Genomic DNA, 22193 nt, shown 5'->3' on the forward strand with positions numbered 1-22193 from the left:
AACACCTTTCATATTAAACACCTGGCACCAAATACAACAAGAAACAGCAGTGTTGTATTTCTCACTATTCTCCAGTACTGTGATTCAAGCTCAGGATCTAGGCTCACAGAGACTGGTCCCAGGGGCACCTGACATGGGCTGAGGACCCACAGACTTCCCCCTGTTCCTGTCACATTTAGGATATGATTAATCGGCAGCTGCACCCGGTTTTACAGCACTCGAAAACCTGCGTGTGCATTGTATGCAGTCTGCCATAAATGGAGTAAATAACAAAGACAATTGTCACAGAAAACTGTAAACACAAACCAAGCACATTAGGAACTCCCAGCTTTGACATCTATTGCAAGATAAATCATGATCAGTACGCAACATGATGCACTGTTGTTAAAACTCTATTATTAATCTTTATTAGAAGCAGTGTTGTGTTATAGTTTACTCATTAATGGAAAGAATAACCCATTAAAGCCTTTAAACTAAAACTCTCCAACCCTAGTCCTGGTGAGCCCAGGGGGGTGGTACCACGTTGAAATCATCAGACTTAGCGCTCGAGGCCACTGCTTTAAACCTAAACCAAAATATGTTGCTGGTATTAGTTACATCCATTCATATATAATAACTGATGTAGGGTATGAGGTCGTGGTGACTATATTCATTCAGAACAGCGAAACCAGTTGTGTCTGGTGAAGAGTCACCTTTTCTCCGTAACCCTGAATACCACATGCCAGGACATAAACAAAAGCAAATGTGAAATACATTCTTTGAGATTTGATTGACTAACGCTTGCCATATTTTTGAACATAAAGCTGTGCACTGCCTATGCTAAAGGTTGTTTTTTACCTCCTTCTTTTTTATGGTCTGTGAATATTATTAAATACTTCCTGGTCAGAAATAATACCCTGCCTTGGCTTATCTGTGCGGTAAATGTCAACAGGGATTAAAATGTAGGAGTGGAAGAGGGATTACAAATGCAGTAAAAAATGTTAAGGAATACCTGCTGCTTTAAGGAACTCACTTTTAATAAAATGCACATGCTGTAGTTGGCATCCACCGTTTCTTAATTCAAAGAATGGAAGACAATGAATTTCCAGTTTACAAGGACACACCTGAAATATATTTTCTGCGGGTAGTGTTATTTATTTATGTATGTATGTATGTATCTATTTATTTATTTAATTCTGCTTTGCTCAGTTATTTATGTGAGGCAATGTGCACTAAAGATGGCCACATTGTCAAATCACATGTACAATTTAAATGCATTTAAATAAATAAATCCACCTACACAGTGCTGATTTCAGACTTGAACAGATATCGTGAGATCATAACTTGCACATTCGCTTAAAAAAAAAAAAAACATATTTCTGTTATATTTTGCCTTGGTTGTTTCCATTATGACCCATAGTTCTCTGAAGATCCAACCAGTTCATAGTATGGTGACTAAAAGTAGGTGTAATTCATATAAACACAACTCTTTGTTTAACTTCTTCGTTAAGTCAGTGCTCCATAGGATTAAAGACCTGACACAAACCCAAAACAGGCACTGTGGGGTTCTTCACAGGAGACAGAATGATTACATTCCACGGGAGAGTACAGCACCTATATATATTTTGAATTTGGACTAAAAAGACATTTAATTTGGACTAGCTCCTCTGACCCTGCTTTGTTCTAAAGACCATAAATATTGCCAGTAGGTTCTGGAAAAAATAATAAAGGTGTAGCATAGCAGGAAGTCTTCGAAACGCATACCTAAAGATCACAGATCTGCCAGTCAGACGTTATAATGCCTGTATCCGGCACAGTATATCCCCAGGCTACATTAAGCAGTGCTTTTCATTTTATTTAGTCTTGGGACTTATTGTAACAACTTCTAAAGAAAGATGACACCTTCCATGTTGTTAATCATGTGGTTTCACAACACATTCAATCATTTGTCTGCAGGGGAAGAAACTAAGACATGATATCGGAAATCCAATGAACTGTAGCAGGCTGTGGTTTGGCTGTGCTGAAAACCTGCACATACAGGTACTAGAACAAATCAGAAGCATGGCAGCTACTGTGCTAAAACAAACAAACACAATAAAGCGAAGACCATCTTCTTTCATATTATGCCACCCGAAATAACTTGTTTTGTTGTGGGAATCTTTGTTTATTGCGGTATCTCACGGTTTGCTTGTATATACGGGCTAGTAAAATAGAATATCAGTCTTTCATCTGTCATTACAGGAACTTAAACTAAAAGAAGGGATTTCAGGAGCAGGCTGGGATCAAGTTCAAACTTTGTCTCTCACGCCAATTGCAAATGACTAAATCCAGTGCTGGATGGTGGCTTTACGCAAAAACACCATCAAGGAATGGCCTTTGCTGGTTTTCAATTTTGATTTTGGCCCTGGTCTAAAACAATAGCTAGAGATCCCTGACCTGAAGTGAGAAAATAGAAACAGTTCACCGAACTAGTCTACTATTCAGAAAGATGTGCTTCCTATAGAAAAGAATGAGGAAATTACATTCGTGTACTATACAATTGTAAAGCTGGCTGAGAATAAAAAGCAAAACCAGAAGCATTCAAATTATGCAGGCATACTACTTTAGCAGATGCATTAAAGGATTAATAAGAAATAAGATCAAAACTTCATGGTTTGGATTGGTTTAAAATATCTGCCACTGCGAGTACGAACAGCAGAATGAGTATTTGGCTAAAGTCTCAATGGAGGGAGAATTATATAAAAGCTCTCCCTATCGCTGATCAGAGACTCAGAACTACCAGTATTTTGCAGGAAAGACTGAGTTGGCCCGGCTGTAAAGCACAAATAAAAAACCTGCCTAGATCTACTGTAAACTAAAAAGAAAAACAGAAAAAAATCTGGAACACAAACTGAAATTCTGAATTTCCATGCCCTTTCCAAAAAACCAAAAAATACGTTTGAACTGAACTCGTAGTACCCCAGAGTGTTGATTTGATATATTTCAAAGCCTGGAAGTAGTGCCAGAAAACATACTTAGCAGCCTGTGGAAAATAATAGAAAAAAAAAAAAAACATTCACTTTTTGACCTTTCCCAAGAGGCATTTGTCACACAATTAAACATACACCCACATCATGCAAGTTCAGAAAACCCCTCCCTAGTCCACAAGGAACATGGTGCCGCAGGTGTCACACCGGTAAACGGCTGGATATACAGAATTGGAATTGAAATGCTCTGACAGATTGCAAAGATAATGCCATTCGTTATCCCAGTGCGGCTTTAATCGAGTTGTTTGTCATTCTCCAGACTTTTTTTTTTGGTTTGTTTTGGCAGTGTAAGTGGACAGATTAAAATAGGGTTTCCACAATATCAATGGCAAAGTAAAATATATTTTAAAGCATGAAGAACTGCATATGACCTCTTGCTGCTCTGTGGAGCCCACCCTGCTACCCTACAGTGGTATTGCTGTTTATACACGGACATAGATAACATCTTGACAATATCGCAAACCGTGACCAATATCAGTTGAGCCCGAACAGTGCAGGAATTTGAAAGAGGACCCTGAAATCTTTAATCTCAATTAAGATACCACCCCACAAAATTCTTAATATATAACGGCTTCTCTATAGCAGCGTTTACACACTGTGATGTCATCAGTTTATGGGCAGTATTACAGGTGACCTCACTGGGATTTTGATCAGCATTCTTAAGTGCAGTATGAAACCAACAGCTAAAATTTAACTCAGGCTTGTACTGCATCTGGATTAAATAGGAGGAGATTGATACTACTCTGGGGCATTAGGCGAAAGGTTAGGTCTGGTCATGGGGGGTATATTTACAGGAATTAAAAGACATTTCTCATGGCAAGGCACATGAATTGGAGTCTTATCAGCAGCAGACATCCACTACTGAGTCCTAGGGGTCTGGAGCCACCAAAGTTTCCAAACCTCCTCCTCCTTCCTTGGCAGTCTGCGTCCACTGTGAACACGTACTCCTCAAGTAGCAAGACTGAAGAGAACATCAATTAAGTTCATGTCTGAAAATGTCTGTGCTGCTAAATAGGGTTTACTTTATGATAAACCGATGTCCCACATTCTTTGGAATTACATCCGCAGTGGTGAAGTGGTATATTTTAAAAATGAGGGGGCTTTATCACGTAGCCCCCTCTACTACCCCACCCCCATGTTTCCTGCAGTCCTTGTTTCCCAGTACACTCAACCGTACCACATCTTTTCATATGATCGTAGTGTATTGGAAAGGTCTATGGGTAGAAATCAGAAATTACAGATTTACAGTTTGTAAAGCAAAATGATACGCAAGCCACTGAACGCCTGGCTATTTATGTTGAATAAAACACACATATTTTCATAACCATACACCCTGGATTGAGCCCTGCCACTGAACAGTCTTTGTATGCACAAGAGAGAAACAAGATCGATGATATCACCTACCTCCTCAAGGTACGGTGGCCTCTCGCTGTGACTGACAGAGCCTCACTATATTGAAACCTTTTAATTTTTTAATGTTCGCTTGTGGGTAGGGTTTACACACATGTATATCGACCTCCAAATACTAACAGGAGCCACGTCATTTCCTATATTTGAAGTACAGAAGCATGTTCTGCCCGCTCAAGCACTAATCCTGTCAAATGGCAAAACGACATTGGCCAGTGAACGAAGAACGCATTCCTCCCCGCTGAAGTCAGCATGCTTCAATATCTCACTGTGGATAATGACGACAATCCAATCACTTGGTTTTGATTAATGAAAATATTTGTTTTTCATCAAAAAGCTACTACCATCCCCCCTTCTAAAACAAACCAAACAAACCAACTAGGGAACATAATTAAAAACATCACTATTACATAATAGTCAAGGAGGCACTATTTTGAATGTGCCACTTTTATACAGGGTTTGTTAATATTCCAGACCTCTAAACAATAATATTCTGTGTTAGCCAGCTTTTCATCTTTTACAAGAGCTGGGTAAGAGGGCCAAGGTGTAATTCCAACTATGTGTAGAGGCAGGACAGGTGCAATTATCTGCTTACTCTCTGATAGCATTAGAATTACACCGTGAAAATGTTTTGCACCCAATCAATTGATCCAAGCACACAGAGCTGTTTAACGTAGATGCAAGAACGCATACAATGAGGGCTGTTTACCTAAATCCTGAAAAAAGTATATGACTGTTTTATGAAGCTACGCTCAGGAGACTTCCTCAGTGTGCTTTCAATTACCATGTGCTCCATGATTTAAAAGGACAGAACGCATTCCTGCAGACAGGCAGGATTTCTTGCAGCGGTCACCATTGTATTCTACAGAAATGCTACCTGATGAGTAACATATGCACTTGCACCTTACATAATACAAAACAGCAGTGCAGGGTTAGACTCACAAGATATCTAAAGGGAATGGAAGAAACAAGCATGTGCTTTTTAAAGTTAAATGAAGCATGCTGTTGCAGGAGCATTATTTATGGTATCTTAACAATCAAATATAAACAAGTTTGAGGAGGTGCAAGAAACTCTCTGAAACATGTAGATATTTTTAACCTGTTCTACTGAGAAATGTCAAATGTTTGGTTATAGTCCGGTTGGGTTATACAAATCTAAGAAACTTTCTAACTTACTGTTAGTTATTTGGTTATTATTATTTAAGTGCTGTCCTGTTAAACAGCTTTGGAGTTGCTATAGAAAAACCTTGTAATACTTTGCATATTTTCAAGCATATTATGCAAATAAATAAATAAATATATATATATATATACACTCACCTAAAGGATTATTAGGAACACCATACTAATACTGTGTTTGACCCCCTTTCGCCTTCAGAACTGCCTTAATTCTACGTGGCATTGATTCAACAAGGTGCTGAAAGCATTCTTTAGAAATGTTGGCCCATATTGATAGGATAGCATCTTGCAGTTGATGGAGATTTGTGGGATGCAAATCCGGGGCACGAAGCTCCCGTTCCACCACATCCCAAAGATGCTCTATTGGGTTGAGATCTGGTGACTGTGGGGGCCAGTTTAGTACAGTGAACTCATTGTCATGTTCAAGAAACCAATTTGAAATGATTCGACCTTTGTGACATGGTGCATTATCCTGCTGGAAGTAGCCATCAGAGGATGGGTACATGGTGGTCATAAAGGGATGGACATGGTCAGAAACAATGCTCAGGTAGGCCGTGGCATTTAAACGATGCCCAATTGGTACTAAGGGGCCTAAAGTGTGCCAAGAAAACATCCCCCACACCATTACACCACCACCACCAGCCTGCACAGTGGTAACAAGGCATGATGGATCCATGTTCTCATTCTGTTTACGCCAAATTCGGACTCTACCATCTGAATGTCTCAACAGAAATCGAGACTCATCAGACCAGGCAACATTTTTCCAGTCTTCAACTGTCCAAATTTGGTGAGCTTGTGCAAATTGTAGCCTCTTTTTTCTATTTGTAGTGGAGATGAGTGGTACCCGGTGGGGTCTTCTGCTGTTGTAGCCCATCCGCCTCAAGGTTGTACGTGTTGTGGCTTCACAAATGCTTTGCTGCATACCTCGGTTGTAACGAGTGGTTATTTCAGTCAAAGTTGCTCTTCTATCAGCTTGAATCAGTCGGCCCATTCTCCTTTGACCTCTAGCATCAACAAGGCATTTTCGCCCACAGGACTGCCGCATACTGGATGTTTTTCCCTTTTCACACCATTCTTTGTAAACCCTAGAAATGGTTGTGCGTGAAAATCCCAGTAACTGAGCAGATTGTGAAATACTCAGACCGGCCCGTCTGGCACCAACAACCATGCCACGCTCAAAATTGCTTAAATCACCTTTCTTTCCCATTCAGACATTCAGTTTGGAGTTCAGGAGATTGTCTTGACCAGGACCACACCCCTAAATGCATTGAAGCAACTGCCATGTGATTGGTTGGTTAGATAATTGCATTAATGAGAAATTGAACAGGTGTTCCTAATAATCCTTTAGGTGAGTGTATATAACCTTCAATACAGAGACAAAATAAAAACTTCGGACCTAAAGGAGACACGTGTGTGTATATGCCATAATCATTTTTTAATTATATTATTATACACAGATTATGCTTTGATAAAAGGCCTGTTGTTAGTTTTCGCAATGAAGTACAATACAAATATAAGGGGTAAAGGCACAGACAGGTTTAGGGGGGACCCAATGTTGAGAGAAAGTTAAATTACCCCCCCAATACTGTATCCCCAGCTCTATATGTGTAAGGGACACGTTCCCCCAATTCTGAAATGAAACCTTTGCTCCTGGGTAAAGGTATAATCAGTGTGTATCCCTATTGCTGTCTCCCAAAGTATTTTTTTACCCTGAAACCATATCAGGTAATATAATGTATAATGTTTATACATTAATGAACAAGTCATGCTTTTATAATATGCACACTGTTTAACTTTAGCCTTAAACATAAGCTATTATTTGGCTGGTTATTTCTAAAATGTGTTAATAAAAGTACTGCTCCCACAATCCACTGCACAACGTCTCCCTAATGTACTAACACATATGTTTGTCAGAAACGTTCCGAAAATAAATGATTAATTAATTACATTAATACAACGTTATACTATTAAACCTTGTACTCACAATCTAGATATATGCAGTATTTAAAAAATTCATCGTAAATAGCTGTGTCTTTCTAATGTACTTTTGAATCTAGTCAAGATATTAAAGCTTATGATGCAGACCGAGGGGGCTGTATGTTTTAAACATTGGGTTTGAAGCAAATAATATAGACTAGAATATAATATAGCATCTTCAACTTAAAACCATAAGCAATGAATAGTGTTATACCAGTGGCAAAAGCTACATACATTATTAGGGAGATAATTTGTTGTTATGACTTGTCTCGTTAAGGTAGGTTACAGGAATATATATATAATATGTATTTATATTTATTTCTGTTGACCTTCTTGACTATCAGGATGAAGATAGGCTCTCTGTTAGTGCTTTCTCTCACTGGCACGGTCTCCAATGTTCCTTGGACTGATGGAAAAGGTCCATGGCACTTAAGGCAATGGATGGGACTTACTAAGCTGTGTAGCCTTACTAACCAACTGGAATGTGTAACTCTAATCAGCTCGCTCTGTGGAAGCTCCCTGCTACAGTTCCATGCCAAAGGGAACACATGGAGGCCATTCTACCCATCATGCACCTTTGGAAGCTACAGTAAGATTGTGCCACTAAAAACAACAAAAAACTACAAAGCTCAGCTGCATAAATGGGTAACTGTGTGTAAAAATAATGTTTATTAGGGCATCTGCTATGAAATTAGAATACAAATGTATAACATATATGTGTATTTGTGCTGTATCGGGTAACCCTTGCCACAGTCTTAGTGAGAAAAGATGAACATCTGGAGAACAATGATAGCCCCATTTATTTATGTGGGGATATGCACAACATACATTCTTGCTCTCCAACATGGAAAAAGTCACAATGCATCGGAGGAATGTAAAACAAACCCGGGGAACCAAGTGTAAGTTATGACACATCCCGTTTTTGAGGGGTAGGAATGTGTCTATTAATGAAATTTTACTGTGTGATTTTCATATATATTGTAAATGACAGGCTGCATTGCTTAATGTTCTCAGCTTCAACTTTAAACAATATGAATTGGGGCAAAATTAGTGTATCTCTAGGGGTAGCCCTGACACACATTTATTTTGTTTCTATTGTATAAAGCAAACAGAATTGTATTACACTCATTAAGTTTAAGTTAAGATCCCCAGACACGTCTGCACACTGCCTGGACACTGATATGATATTTTATCAAATTCTCATTTTACTGAACAATTACTATATATGCCTGCCTGCACCTTAGAAAAGCCCTTTGTTGTCCCTAAAACATAAAGGCATCACAGATGTACAGTGAGGGAAAAAAGTATTTGATCCCCTGCTGATTTTGTACGTTTGCCCACTGACAAAGAAATGATCAGTCTATAATTTTAATGGTAGGTGTATTTTAACAGTGAGAGACAGAATAACAACAAAAAAATCCAGAAAAACGCATTTAAAAAAAGTTATAAATTGATTTGCATGTTAATGAGGGAAATAAGTATTTGACCCCTTCGACGTAGTACTTGGTGGCAAAACCCTTGTTGGCAATCACAGAGGTCAGACGTTTCTTGTAGTTGGCCACCAGGTTTGCACACATCTCAGGAGGGATTTTGTCCCACTCCTCTTTGCAGATCCTCTCCAAGTCATTAAGGTTTCGAGGCTGATGTTTGGCAACTCGAACCTTCAGCTCCCTCCACAGATTTTCTATAGGATTAAGGTCTGGAGACTGGCTAGGCCACTCCAGGACCTTAATGTGCTTCTTCTAGAGCCACTCCTTTGTTGCCTTGGCTGTGTGTTTTGGGTCATTGTCATGCTGGAATACCCATCCACGACCCATTTTCAATGCCCTGGCTGAGGGAAGGAGGTTCTCACCCAAGATTTGACGGTACATGGCCCCGTCCATCGTCCCTTTGATGCGGTGCAGTTGTCCTGTCCCCTTAGCAGAAAAACACACCCAAAGCATAATGTTTCCACCTCCATGTTTGACGTTGGGGATGGTGTTCTTGGGGTCATTCCTCCTCCTCCAAACAGGGCGAGTTGAGTTGATGCCAAAGAGCTCGATTTTGGTCTCATCTGACCACAACACTTTCACCCAGTTCTCCTCTGAATCATTCAGATGTTCATTGGCAAACTTCAGACGGGCCTGTACATGTGCTTTCTTGAGCAGGGGGACCTTGCAGGCGCTGCAGGATTTCAGTCCTTCACGGCGTAGTGTGTTACCAATTGTTTTCTTGGTGACTATGGTCCCAGCTGCCTTGAGATCATTAACAAGATCCTCCCATGTAGTTCTGGGCTGATTCCTCACTGTTCTCACGATCATTGAAACTCCACGAGGTGAGATCTTGCATGGAGCCCCAGACCGAGGGAGACTGACAGTTATTTTGTGTTTCTTCCATTTGCGAATAATCGCACCAACTGTTGTCACCTTCTCACCAAGCTGCTTGGCGATGGTCTTGTTGCCCATTCCAGCCTTGTGTAGGTCTACAATCTTGTCCCTGACATCCTTGGATCCTTTGGTCTTGGCCATGGTGGAGAGTTTGGAATCTGATTGATTGATTGCTTCTGTGGACAGGTGTCTTATATACAGGTAACGAGCTGAGATTAGGAGCACTCCCTTTAAGAGAGTGCTCCTAATCTCAGCTCGTTACCTGTATAAAAGACATCTGGGAGCCAGAAATCTTGCTGATTGATAGGGGATCAAATACTTATTTCCCTCATTAACATGCAAATCAATGTATAACTTTTTTGAAATGAGTTTTTCTGGATTTTTTTGTTGTTATTCTGTCTCTCACTGTTAAAATACACCTACCATTAAAATTATAGACTGATCATTTCTTTGTCAGTGGGCAAACGTACAAAATCAGCAGGGGATCAAATACTTTTTTCCCTCACTGTAAATGCAAAAGACGAACATTACAAAAGCATAACAGAAAAGAAATGTGAAAATTGCAGCATGTTTTCCTAGTTTACTGTTAAAGAAAGCAGGAATGTTTTTCTCTCTAAAGAACATCTGCTTTTTCTTACTCACAGACTGAATCTCCAAAGGTTCACAAGGGATACAGTTCCCCATGCTTTTTGTTTTTCAAATCTCTTTGACAGTGGACTTTTTTTGCGATGGAGCTGCAAATCCATGAGACTGAAATATTTATAAACAACATGCCCTGCATGATACTACGGGCAAACCTCAGATATAACTCAAAAGTATGCGCTGTAAATGCCAAGACCAATCACAATAATTTATTATCATTTCCAAATAGCCTATTTTCCTTCCTCGTGTTACAAAGGAACAGACTTGTGGTTATAGACAGCTTGCATGCGCACGTTTGTTTACGGAGGCCACGGCGGAACAAAATGTTATGATAAGTTTATTGATATTAACCCTGTGCACGGAAAATAAACACACACACACACAAAACGACGGCCACCAAATTCCAGAGATTCGCACTAAAGTCTGCACATGAATATATAGCTTTAATTTCATAATAATCTCCCCAAAGCAAGCTCTTGAATTAGGTAAACACTATTTTAAAAACATGAATAAACCATAAATCAAGACCAATAGTAGTGCTCATCTTAGTACATAAATATAATCACTTAAATAAATAAATAAATAAATACATACATACATACATAAATGTGAATCATTGTCTTTTGCTACACTATATCCAGTTGTGCTTTACTATGCCCAAGATGGAAAGGTCATTAAAATCCTGCCTGGAATTTCCTCTATTATCTCTATAACAACAGAGTTACAGGAAGTTCACTATAAGTGTCCACACTAAATTACCTAAGGTGAAATGGTATAGTCTCAGGAGGATGTCAGTGCTACTGTAAACTGCAAATGGCACAAATGTAGCCACGGCATCCAAAGAACACACTAATTCAGCTACATAAGCAGTCCTGGGATGATAAACACACACAACACAATGGAAAACTAGGGGCGGGGGTGAAAGCAATTTCGTTACAATTCGATACGGCAGGAAGCTTCCATTGGGGGGTGGGGTGTGGAATAAGGAAACCAGGAGACTGTAAGGAAATAGCTTAATTGGATACATAACAACCTGAAGAAAGACAGAAAAAAGAGAAACAAAAAAAACCCAGATGTTTCTGAAGTCACGGAACACCGCTCAACTGTTTGCACACATCAGCTTCATGGAACATAAATGTTTTCTTAGGCATCAACAAACCCCCAAAATCCCAAAGACAAATGTTCTTCTAGAGGAGGCACTTCATCTTTCACCAAACTCAAGTGTAAATTTAAACCAGGGAAATATAGCTTAATATGCCCAAAATATCGGACAAATCTCTTTCTCTAAATCTGATTACAATTTTCACCAACTAACACAGCTTCATATGAATCAGAATAAAATGTCAAAGAATGTTCTGAATGGAATTTAAATTCCTTATGCTACCGGTGTTACCTGTCCATTTCTTCTGTAACAGTCAGATTTGTACATGTTTATGGTCTTTTTTTTTGGTATTTTGATTTTGTAAAAGAAGCAAACAACAGTACTTTTTTATTTATTTATTTTATAACCTTCCTTACCCCGGGGTTTGTGACTTACGGTCAGCACCAAAACAAAAACCGTCAAAGGTAGGAAATTATTTTGAGCTTAGAATCCACAACACCATTCTGGACAGTCTGATGTTGATGTTATTTTTGTAAATGTTTGTTGTTTAGTAAATATTTACACATATACCTATTCAACCAGTCTGAGTTTTATTTAGAAAAATAAATACATAAATAAGCCATGAATCCAAGAAACACATTTTGTTTGGTTTTAATGAAAACATTTTAAGATTTGTATATTCAGTTTTACCATAAATATTTAAACACTCTGAATATATTTTAAAAGGCACACCAATACACTGTTTCATATTTATTGGAAATAAGAAACTTCAAGTGAATCAAGTTAAGTAATGGTTTGCATTTAAACAAACACGTTGTTATTGGGCTAGATATTTGTAAGCTTTGCGCGGCACAAATTGCTTTATGCACATTATTTGGCATATTCAACACCCCATTCTGCGCCGTTCACCCTTTAACTGTATGCAAGGTGCAAAATGGGGGGAGTGACTGAAATTATGTGTGATTCCTGCTATATTTGTAGCTGTGCGCCACGCAAAAAACAGGTTTGCGACGCGCAAAATAACGCTTTGAAAACCATGGCATTAACTCCGCGCACAGCACATTCCAGCGCACAGTCAACAATGGGGCTGTCTGTTTTTATTGATGTTTGTATGTGTGCTGCACCAGAACAAGTTCCTAACAGTCTTTCTTTTGACAGAATGGCAGTACATACATACATACACAGAAAACGTAGTTAGTAGCATGCAGCATGTCTGTGGACATTTGGACAGCAATGCTGCACTGTACACCCAGCAACCGCAACCCCGAGAACATGTGGAGAACATATGAGGTGGCAAATTGTGTCTGTGTGAGGCCGGCCACCCTGCAGGCTCTTTGCCTTTCCCATGTATGTATGTATGTATGCATGTACTGCCATTCTGTCAAAAAAGAGACTGTTAGGAACTTGTTCTGGTGCAGCACACATACAAACATCAATAAAAACAGACAGCCCCATTGTTGACTGTTTGCTGTCCAGTCGCTGTCCCCTGAAATAGTGCTGTGCGCGGAGCCAATGCCACCCTTTTCAACGCATTATTTTGCGCGTCACAAATCTGCTTTTTGCGTGGCGCACAGCTAGGAATATAGCAGGAATCACGCATAATTTCAGCCACTCCCCCCATTTTGCGCCTCACACACAATTAAAGGGTGAATGGCGCAGAATGGATTGCACCGCACAGAACGGGGTTTTTAATATGGCAAATAATTAGCATTTTGGAGCGCAAACCCTACGAATATCTAGCCCCGTGTGTTTTGTCTGCTTGAAGATTTAAGAATAAAACAGTACTTTACAGGTAGACACATAAAGCAATAACACTGGATATAAAAGCCAAGTACTTACTCTGGTAGAGACCGCCTAATGATTGAATGCACTTGTCTGTAGACATCCAACTTAGACAAGCAGCGACATAACGTGTGGTTTGCAAAGCTGATTGTGACTGGCTTTGTTCCTTGAGGCACTGGACTGGTTACCTCAATTACCTACAAAACAAGAAGAGAAAGAAAGAAGAAAAAAGGTATACAATCAGTGAAACTGTCAAAAACAGAAAACCGTTTGACATTTCCAAAGACAAAACACTTCTCAAAAAGCAGAAGCCTCAACAATGAATTCTGTTTTAGATTAATGTATGTATGTATTGCCTGATTTAATGTTGTGAAATTCAGAATGTGTTGGGCAATAACATTCACTAGAATCATAATTTCATCTGCATATCATTTTGTATTCAATAAACTCCTGACCTGAAGCTACACAGTTGATGTACAGACCACAAGCGGATTGAAGTTGCGCCCTGTAGAGTGAGGGTATAATTGAGGACCCCTTAATAGTACAGCTGGTGTATATTCAACTAGAAACCCTCAGTGGAGTAAATTATATAGAGTCATCTGCAGTACATTTGTGTATAAAATGCATATGCATGGTTTGAGCTTATTTACCAAAATAGTGATTGAATACACACACACACACACACACACACACACACACACACACACAGAAATATAAATAGTTCTGAAAATAGTCCTTGAACAATCTAGAAAGTCTTGATGGGAAAAGAGATGGAAAGCTGTTTCTACTTCTTCACGCACTGACACACAGTCCACAATGGTCATTAAAACTAATCCTGTTGACCCGTTCCTGGCTTCACACCACGGCCTGACGGTCAGAGCACTCTTACTGTTTGGCAGAACAACAGAGTTCTTCTCAACCACAAAGACTTGGCACAGGTTCATTGGGCCTGCCTTAAATATTAAAACCACTTCTCTCTTCCTGATCGCGGTAATGAGATGATCTGACAAGAAGACTTGACCTGGGAACTGACACCACCTAACTAACAGGGAGGTGCTCTTCCCTTCACAGGCTAACTGATGAACGTTTGCGTACGAAGAACATATGATTTTCTAATTATATGCATATATAAACCTCCTCTGGAATGGGTCACAGTTCCTTAGCCCAGTAACCTTTCACCTGAAACCCTGTGGAATCCGAAGGTGTCAAACAGTCATATCTTTACATGTCAAAATAACTGAAGGTCTACGCGGATCAATTAGACAGTGCAAGGCCAGCACTCATGCACCAGGAGCAAATAAAACACGTCGTAAAGCAGCCCACTGACTGGATTTATCGCTACACTTTGCTCACTCCTGATTGGTCACAATAACTATATTAGATGCTTTTCCATGTAGTCTTTGTGGTACATGTTTAAGATAAGTTATATGTTAAAGGTATGTTTGAACTTCTGTTTCAATTATAAATTAATACTGCAATTATGTATGTATGTATGTATGTATGTATGTATGTATGTATGTATGTATGTATATAAGGATTTCTTCAGTTACTCAAATAACAGATAATCGATAGATTTTACCTAGGCTAAAGCTTGTCTAGTTTCACAAAACACATTTTATAAACCGCTAAGCTCTCCTGGGTTGTGAGTTCAGTTGTACGTTGGGGAAACCACCTTTGAGCAAGGTACAAGGTACAGTAAAAACCCAGCTGAATAAATCTGATGTCAAAATAATGTGATTTTTCCTAAATATCCTAAATATATGTGATATATTGTAACAATTATGAGTTGCTCTAGATAAGAGTGTCTGCTAAGAAATATAAAAATAGTAGAATGGGGCTACTTTATGTAACTATTTCAATTGAAAGTGTTTCAAATCAGAGTGCTGTGAATGAAAAGCCAATTGTGTTGTTGTTTTTGTTGTTTTTATGTTTTTACATTCAGTCTGGTTCACTTGCAGAATTTTTCCTGACCACAGTTGACTGTGGATTTCAAACATTCAGATCTGCCCTTGTACAAATGCATTCCTAGCATTTTGAGCGGAAGTCCTCTCTGGAAAAAATGAGACCTTTTCCATCGTGTTCGAAAGCATGTTATGTGCCAATGTATTGTGTTTTCATTTTGTGTTTAGGTTGGTGCCTGAAAATGAAATAGTTGCCAGAGAAAATGAATATGAAGGAACACACCTTGTTAGAAAACCATTTCAATATGGATGAAGTGCATGAGTGACACCTGGCATCTGTGTCATTCCAATAAAATGTCTCCTCGATCCAGTATTAAACAAAGGAGTCGAGCACACAGTACACATAGCAATCCTATAAAAGTATTCAAGCTACGCACTCATGTCACCTCTCTTATTACAGGTCAGTGGAGATCTGCTTTTAGTCAGCTGAAACTGCAACACTATAGATGTGTTTGTTTTCCCTTGTTTCGTATTGTATTGTTTTTGCTTTCTCCAACGTTACAGCCTGCTTGGCCAGCGTTACCCATTGTATGTGTAATGTTAGTCCATTTCATCTTCCTGGATGAAAACTGTAAATTCCATTGTGACACAACTCCTTGTTATTTTCTACATTTTCCAATATCTATCAGCCAGATTCCCAGGAATACTATTACTCTATTTCTTAGCAGACTGAAATATATATTCTTATAGGCCTTTTACAGTTACAAGGTAAGACTTGAAAATCACTAATGATGTGCCCTTTACCTTTTATATAGTGGTTCTTCTTGTGAAAAGAGTCGTAAATGATTACCCCTCTGCTCTGTCCTGTGATGCTATTTACTTTCCTTGTGTGTTTTGAAATGCCTGTCTTTACAAAGCCTGTGAATGTGTAGCTGTGACAGGGTGCAGGCCCCACAACTTGTCCATGGTCAGGGTGAGACTGCAGGTGAAACTTGATAGTTGTACTCAGATCACATTTATAAAAGCTCACCTGGCTACATAATCCAGTCTTTCCACTCCAACAACAAGTGAGTTATGGTGACTCCAGGAGAGTTGCTTCAAGTTCTGCACGTCTGGCTTTTACTAGCTTAAGAGTGCTTTAAAACATAAGAGCCCTGGAAAGGTCACAGCTCTGTCCGTCTTTCTCATTTGGTTGCTATCAAACTATCGCAAACTATCGCATTAAAAGTCCTTTTCTTGAAGGATGCCGGGTTATTCTCCAATTGCAAACTCCTCCCTCTCTCTATAAAGAAGTGCCTCTAATCTTAAGTCCTAAATGCCCCTGAATTTTACTTCCACTTGGGTTCTTTCATTTATTTGTCTCATCTGAATATTTGCTGGATCAAAAACAAATTGCGTTCTTTTTAATTTCCGCAGAGCTTGGATGATGCGCTCTTCCACGGCATTCAGGAGGAGTTAGGCATTCAGGTTATTAACTCTGACCACTGTTTTCTTTTGCAAGGTTCGTAATGTCCCAGATTTAGACATGGAGGGGTGGGGGGTGACTTGTTTTTGCATCAGGACGTGTCAATTACCTTCATTTTAAAGGTATGTCAGCCATATGCAGCCCATTTCAGCATAATGACACTGAACTCGTTCACACAGTTCTAAAACATGTTCAAAAACCTTTCACTTAGTATTAACTGTGACCACAGACAAAAAAAAATAGCAAGTATAAGCAGAAACAGGAGTCATTATTTACTTAAATCCTAAAAGGTCAAATGACTAGGTTTATCAAAACAGACGAAAATCATTACTCAGCACTCATGATGTTGTAACAGTTTGTTTATATAATTGTACACCCTGTTTTACTTATCTCAATTGGGAAGCTGGATGTGTGTCTGTGCTTTAACAGCTAAGCCAACGAGACTCAGTCCAAACACCTCGAGGCGGCATGTCTTCAGAAGCACAGAGGCCGATAAGCAGTGGTCTAATTAAGTAATCGCCCCCGACTCACAGACAGCGAATGTCCAGCTTACAATGACGCACAAGTTGTGAGGTTTCTGGCGTGGCTCTCGAGTGCATGGCTATAAAACTACAAAATACACTGCCGCACAACGCCAGTGATACAAACAAACCAGGACCCGACACTTGACAATTGCGTTTGATCTGTTTCGGCAAATGTCACCATTTGACCTTGGCGGTGTCTGGACTAGTCGCTTGACTGGTGGCTGGTGCTGTGTGCCCCCGTCGGTATTCATGTCAGAACTTACTGATTTGCTGACGTAAGAGGTACTAATGTTCACACACTGTAGACCTTCACTGTTGCAGCAGCCCCCACATCTGTAGACACACACGCAGGATGGTTTATAGAAGGTGTTTGTCGATCCCCCAGACTCTTTTCCCACATCTAAACAAACTTCTCGCGGCATGCATTCGGTCTTTCTCCACTCAGATTCAATACCTGTTAAATGCATGTTGAGAGATCAGACAGCAGAATACATGTACATCTTTAGACATTTGCAATACATGTGTTGCATCTTTGAATGTTTACAGGAGCAACGTTTGATCAAGACAATAGTAAAAAAAGAATCTCAGCCAGTAACGGCAGCAAGACCTATGCTAATTTATTCAGATAAGACATTATAAGGTTCAATGCTCTGCAAATAGTCTTCTTGGCTCCAGTATAACATAAACATTGCTAATAAACTCTTATGCAGACCACAGGTAAGGACAATTATTTATTTGCTGAAATATGGTAGGAAAGAAAAATAGAGTAGTAATGAAAAAAAGGATAAAATCAACAGGTTAGTCATTATTATTCTGCCAAATAAACTGGGTCATTTGAACTACAACTGGATTCAAAATATTGGAAAAATAAAAGTTAACATAATAAGGTCAGGATTAATTTAGCCTTAGTGGAGGATATTCTTAAGGGTCACATGCTTGTATTTGTTTTTTCCACTTCAAAGCAATTCGTTTGCAACACTGCAATTTGTTTCTGCACTCTGAATTATTTGCACATTATGATTTTACAAGACTAATGCCTATTCCCCTGGTAGTGCTGCCCTTAATCCAGTTGTAGTGAGACCTCAGATACACAACATGAACATCGCCTTTGACAATAACTTACTTTTATAAATCTCCATGCTGAAAAAAGCTGCAGCGAATATTAGCGGCTCTCCGGTCCTCGAGTCCGAGGCAGCCGGCTCTCTGATGGGCAGAGCTCGCTTGGATTGACACTTCAATATCGTCCAATAATTCGGATAGACTAATTTCATGAGTTCATCCACACTGGAAGCAGAGCGCAACTGCTCCTCTATATCTGGTGACACCTGGTCCTGAAGGAGAAACACACAAAATCAGTGGTTATTATGATTCAGTTCTCTAGCAGGGTGTACAAAACCAGTTCTTGGAGGGTCGCAGTGTCTTCAGTTTAATATTCCACCTGAGCATTCATCTAGCTCATTGAGCTCATTATTGTTTAATGGGGCCAATTGAACTACTCTTGCCAGTTCCGAGAGTGTCAGTGATTAATAGGGCTATGGAAAAGATTCTGGACAGGGCCCATCCAGTACCACAATTTGGGGTTGCTACTCAAGAACATCGCACCTAGGTGGGCTATTCAAACTCACTGGGATTATTATTATTATTATTTTTTATTTTTTTATTTTTTTTTTTGGCAGATGCCCTTATCCAGTTAAGTTAAGTACAAGGCATCAACATTACAAATTCAAATTTACATTATACAAAGCAATTCAAAGTAAAATACATTTTACAACTTCCAATTTACACAGGTAAGTTCATGAATCTCCTGGGTGGGATTCTGGTGTCATAGGAGCCACATGTTCTAGATCAGTCACATGGTTTGCCCTTGTGTATAACCTTTATTTTGTTCTTAATATATCAGAACAACTGGAGATCGGCATTATAGAAACAGTGTTTGATTCAAAGCCACCGATCAGGGCCAGTTTAAATGTTACATTCCCTGGGTTAAGGCCAAGTGTCAAGGCTGAGCACTGCATGCCAATCCAAGATCAAAGTGAAACATGCAGCTCTATATGCCAGGCCAATGTGGACTTTATATATAAGAAGAAACAGTTATAGCAATAGCAAAATGAGCTATACTGAGGCCGTGTCCGATGTTTCATATGCAGTTCAACCCGCTCATGTGAATTCAAATAAGCTGACCAGCGATTTAGCAAATTACTCCATCTTATCAACAAAACCACAGATACAGCATGGACGACATTATTTCTAAAGGAAAGGTATTACATGAGACTCAGTTATTCACCAAGGTGTTTGAAGAGTCCGGACAGGTAAATGCAAAAGCCACATGCGGCCCGACAGATAAATGAACTTCAGCCTCAAGAGCTGTGAACACAGTTGGGGTTGGAGTATAAAATGACTTCTGCAAACCCACATTATGAGGCTCATAACCATCCATTCAACAACACGTGCCACAACCAATTACGAAGAAAACAACGTCAATGAGACAAGAAGTAAAAACAATATTACTTTACCATCAGGGGTGAGAACAGCCTGTGACTCAGACTTCTTAAGAAGAACAAAAGATGAACATCTGCATCAAATATATATATAAAGGCAGTGTCTTCAATGAACCATAAAATATTGATATGCTGCCTGTTCAGCTGAAACCACAAGGCTGTATTACTGGACTGTAAATCAAGTATTTCTGCCACCTCTTCATCGAGGAGGAGGGGGAAATAGCTACATTTGGAGAGCTGTCCACTGTCCACATTTTCTGTTCAAAGGCTTTGCATCCAACGAATAAAGAAACACGTTGGCTCGTTATGTGGCGCTCACAGTGCAAAGTCACAGTTAAGAGTCTGTGTCCTGCAACAACCTTCCCAGCCATCAACACACTCCACAAACAACTACCTGTCCACACTACTACATGCCACCCCCGCAAAACCCACGGTCCCCCCAGAAAGAGGATCCCCCAGAAAGAAAATGGTAAGCAATGAACAGGGGGTGAATCTGTTCTTGTTTCCATCAAACAAAGAAAACAGTTTGCAATGGAAAGTGTTTGTGATTTTTTTTTTTTAATAAACCAGTTGTTTAAGGTTATCACTGTTTGTACACATAGATATTATCCTCTTATAAACTATTTAGGTTATTCTTACTTGCACTGAAACCACACTGGCATTAAAGCATGACCTGGACGCATTTGTTCAAAGATCGCTGTACTATGAGATGCGTCACTTTACAGGAAAACGAAAGAGAGAAAGCCAGGGGAATATGCTGTTGTAAAGTTAAAGGAAAAAAGTGTCATAACTCATGGGTGCCCGGAATAAATTGGTTCTGTGCTAGCAGTGACCCTGAGCTTTGACATGCAAGTCATTGTAATAATGAACATTGCACCCACTCAAACTGCACAAAGAAACCCAATGTGAAGTGTTTCCTGTCTGGAGGTCTATTGCCCTCCCTATATAATTACCCAATTTTGCTTTCGTAATTTCATGTTCAATCAATATTTCGCTGCTTTTTCCTTAACCTCCTAAATACTGACAGATTCCCAATCATTTTAACATTTGGAAATTACCATATGAAACAAAGACTTATTACAAAACAGATATTTTTTTTAATATTGTGTACTCAAAGCTATTTGAGGACATCCACATTGTGAGGACACTATTGCGGCATTTCTTTCCCTGGAATGAAATCGATTGCGACAATACAAACCGTGGCCTTTACATTGTTTTCACAACACTTTCTCACACAATCCTCTTTCGCCCACCAACTCTTAAGGCCATGCTTATTTAGTAAAACGAGCAGGGTTGTAGCTGGTCTGGCAATTTCCATTAAACACAGTAGTTGTAGTGTGAGTATGCAGCATGCAACCCCTTCGGGAGACACCTTTGGAAAGTGTGAAAACGTGTGGACTGTTGCATGGGCTGCCAGGGACTGCTGATGGAAAGTGATACTCCTGTCTGGAGCATTGCAGGAAGCATGGCCGCTAACCCTCATGACTGATCGGCCCTGGTGATAAATCTGAAAAGATAAGTCTCCAAAAATGTAAAATAGATCACACGCGGTTTGGGGGAGCGATAGATACCAATTAATTCAATAGTGCAGGCTGATCAATCATTCTTTTCCAATGCTGTCATTGTAGGCTGATGTTTATAACTGCTTGCACATGCTTTCTTATTTTTCCTTGATTAAAGTCAGAACATATACTCATTAGTGCCCCAATGCAGTGTACAGCATTGTTTCAATACTAATAACAACCCGTTAATGGATATTTAGTGCCATCTCATCTTTCAATTCAAATTGCTCAATTTAAATCCCCCATACACACACACACACACACTATAAAGATAGATGGTCGACAATGATCTGCTATAGCATTGTGTTTTTCTGGATACCAGTGGACAATCTCTAGGCTTGAGCTCGGCACAGTAAAGAACGCACTGCTAGGCCTGTTTGATGACTGGACTTAACAAACATCAATTCTCTGTTCTCTTCTGAACCTCTCACTGCATATATCTAGTTCAGTCTCTTGGCAACTAATCTATATTATTAAGGTGTGTTTTGGGTGTTACTGTGCAATTGATATTTCTTATTTTTATCCAAGCTTTCACTATGCCAGGCAAATTGCACTGAAGTGTTTCTAACAGTGGTTAGATGGATTATATTGGCAAGTCGCAGAGCAGAGCAGACAGTTATGCATCAAAGCAACCCGAAGCTGTTCGCACAACTCACTGAATCGGAAAACACAGCTTACCACAGAAAGTAATTTATGTAAAAAAATATATCAAATGGGTGAAATTCAGTCCAAAGTAGCAACAAGTCCACAATATCACCATTTCAAAGTCCTTCCCACTATGCC

General features: G+C 39.5%; 1 protein-coding gene across 1 annotated transcript in view; it reads right to left on the reverse strand.

Annotated features, from left to right (window-relative positions):
• vegfc (vascular endothelial growth factor c) overlaps nt 1–22193 on the reverse strand; it is a 56175-nt gene that overhangs the window by 14159 nt on the left and 19823 nt on the right. Inside the window, exons 2-4 of the mRNA XM_066718148.1 lie at nt 18474–18681; nt 17614–17804; nt 13518–13657 (exon numbers count right to left, since the gene is read on the reverse strand). Coding sequence (XP_066574245.1) covers nt 13518–13657; nt 17614–17804; nt 18474–18681 — 539 coding nt within the window. The remainder of the gene's footprint in view (nt 1–13517; nt 13658–17613; nt 17805–18473; nt 18682–22193) is intronic.

This window comes from Amia ocellicauda, chromosome 12, assembly GCF_036373705.1.
Source record: "Amia ocellicauda isolate fAmiCal2 chromosome 12, fAmiCal2.hap1, whole genome shotgun sequence".
Taxonomy (NCBI): domain Eukaryota; kingdom Metazoa; phylum Chordata; class Actinopteri; order Amiiformes; family Amiidae; genus Amia; species Amia ocellicauda.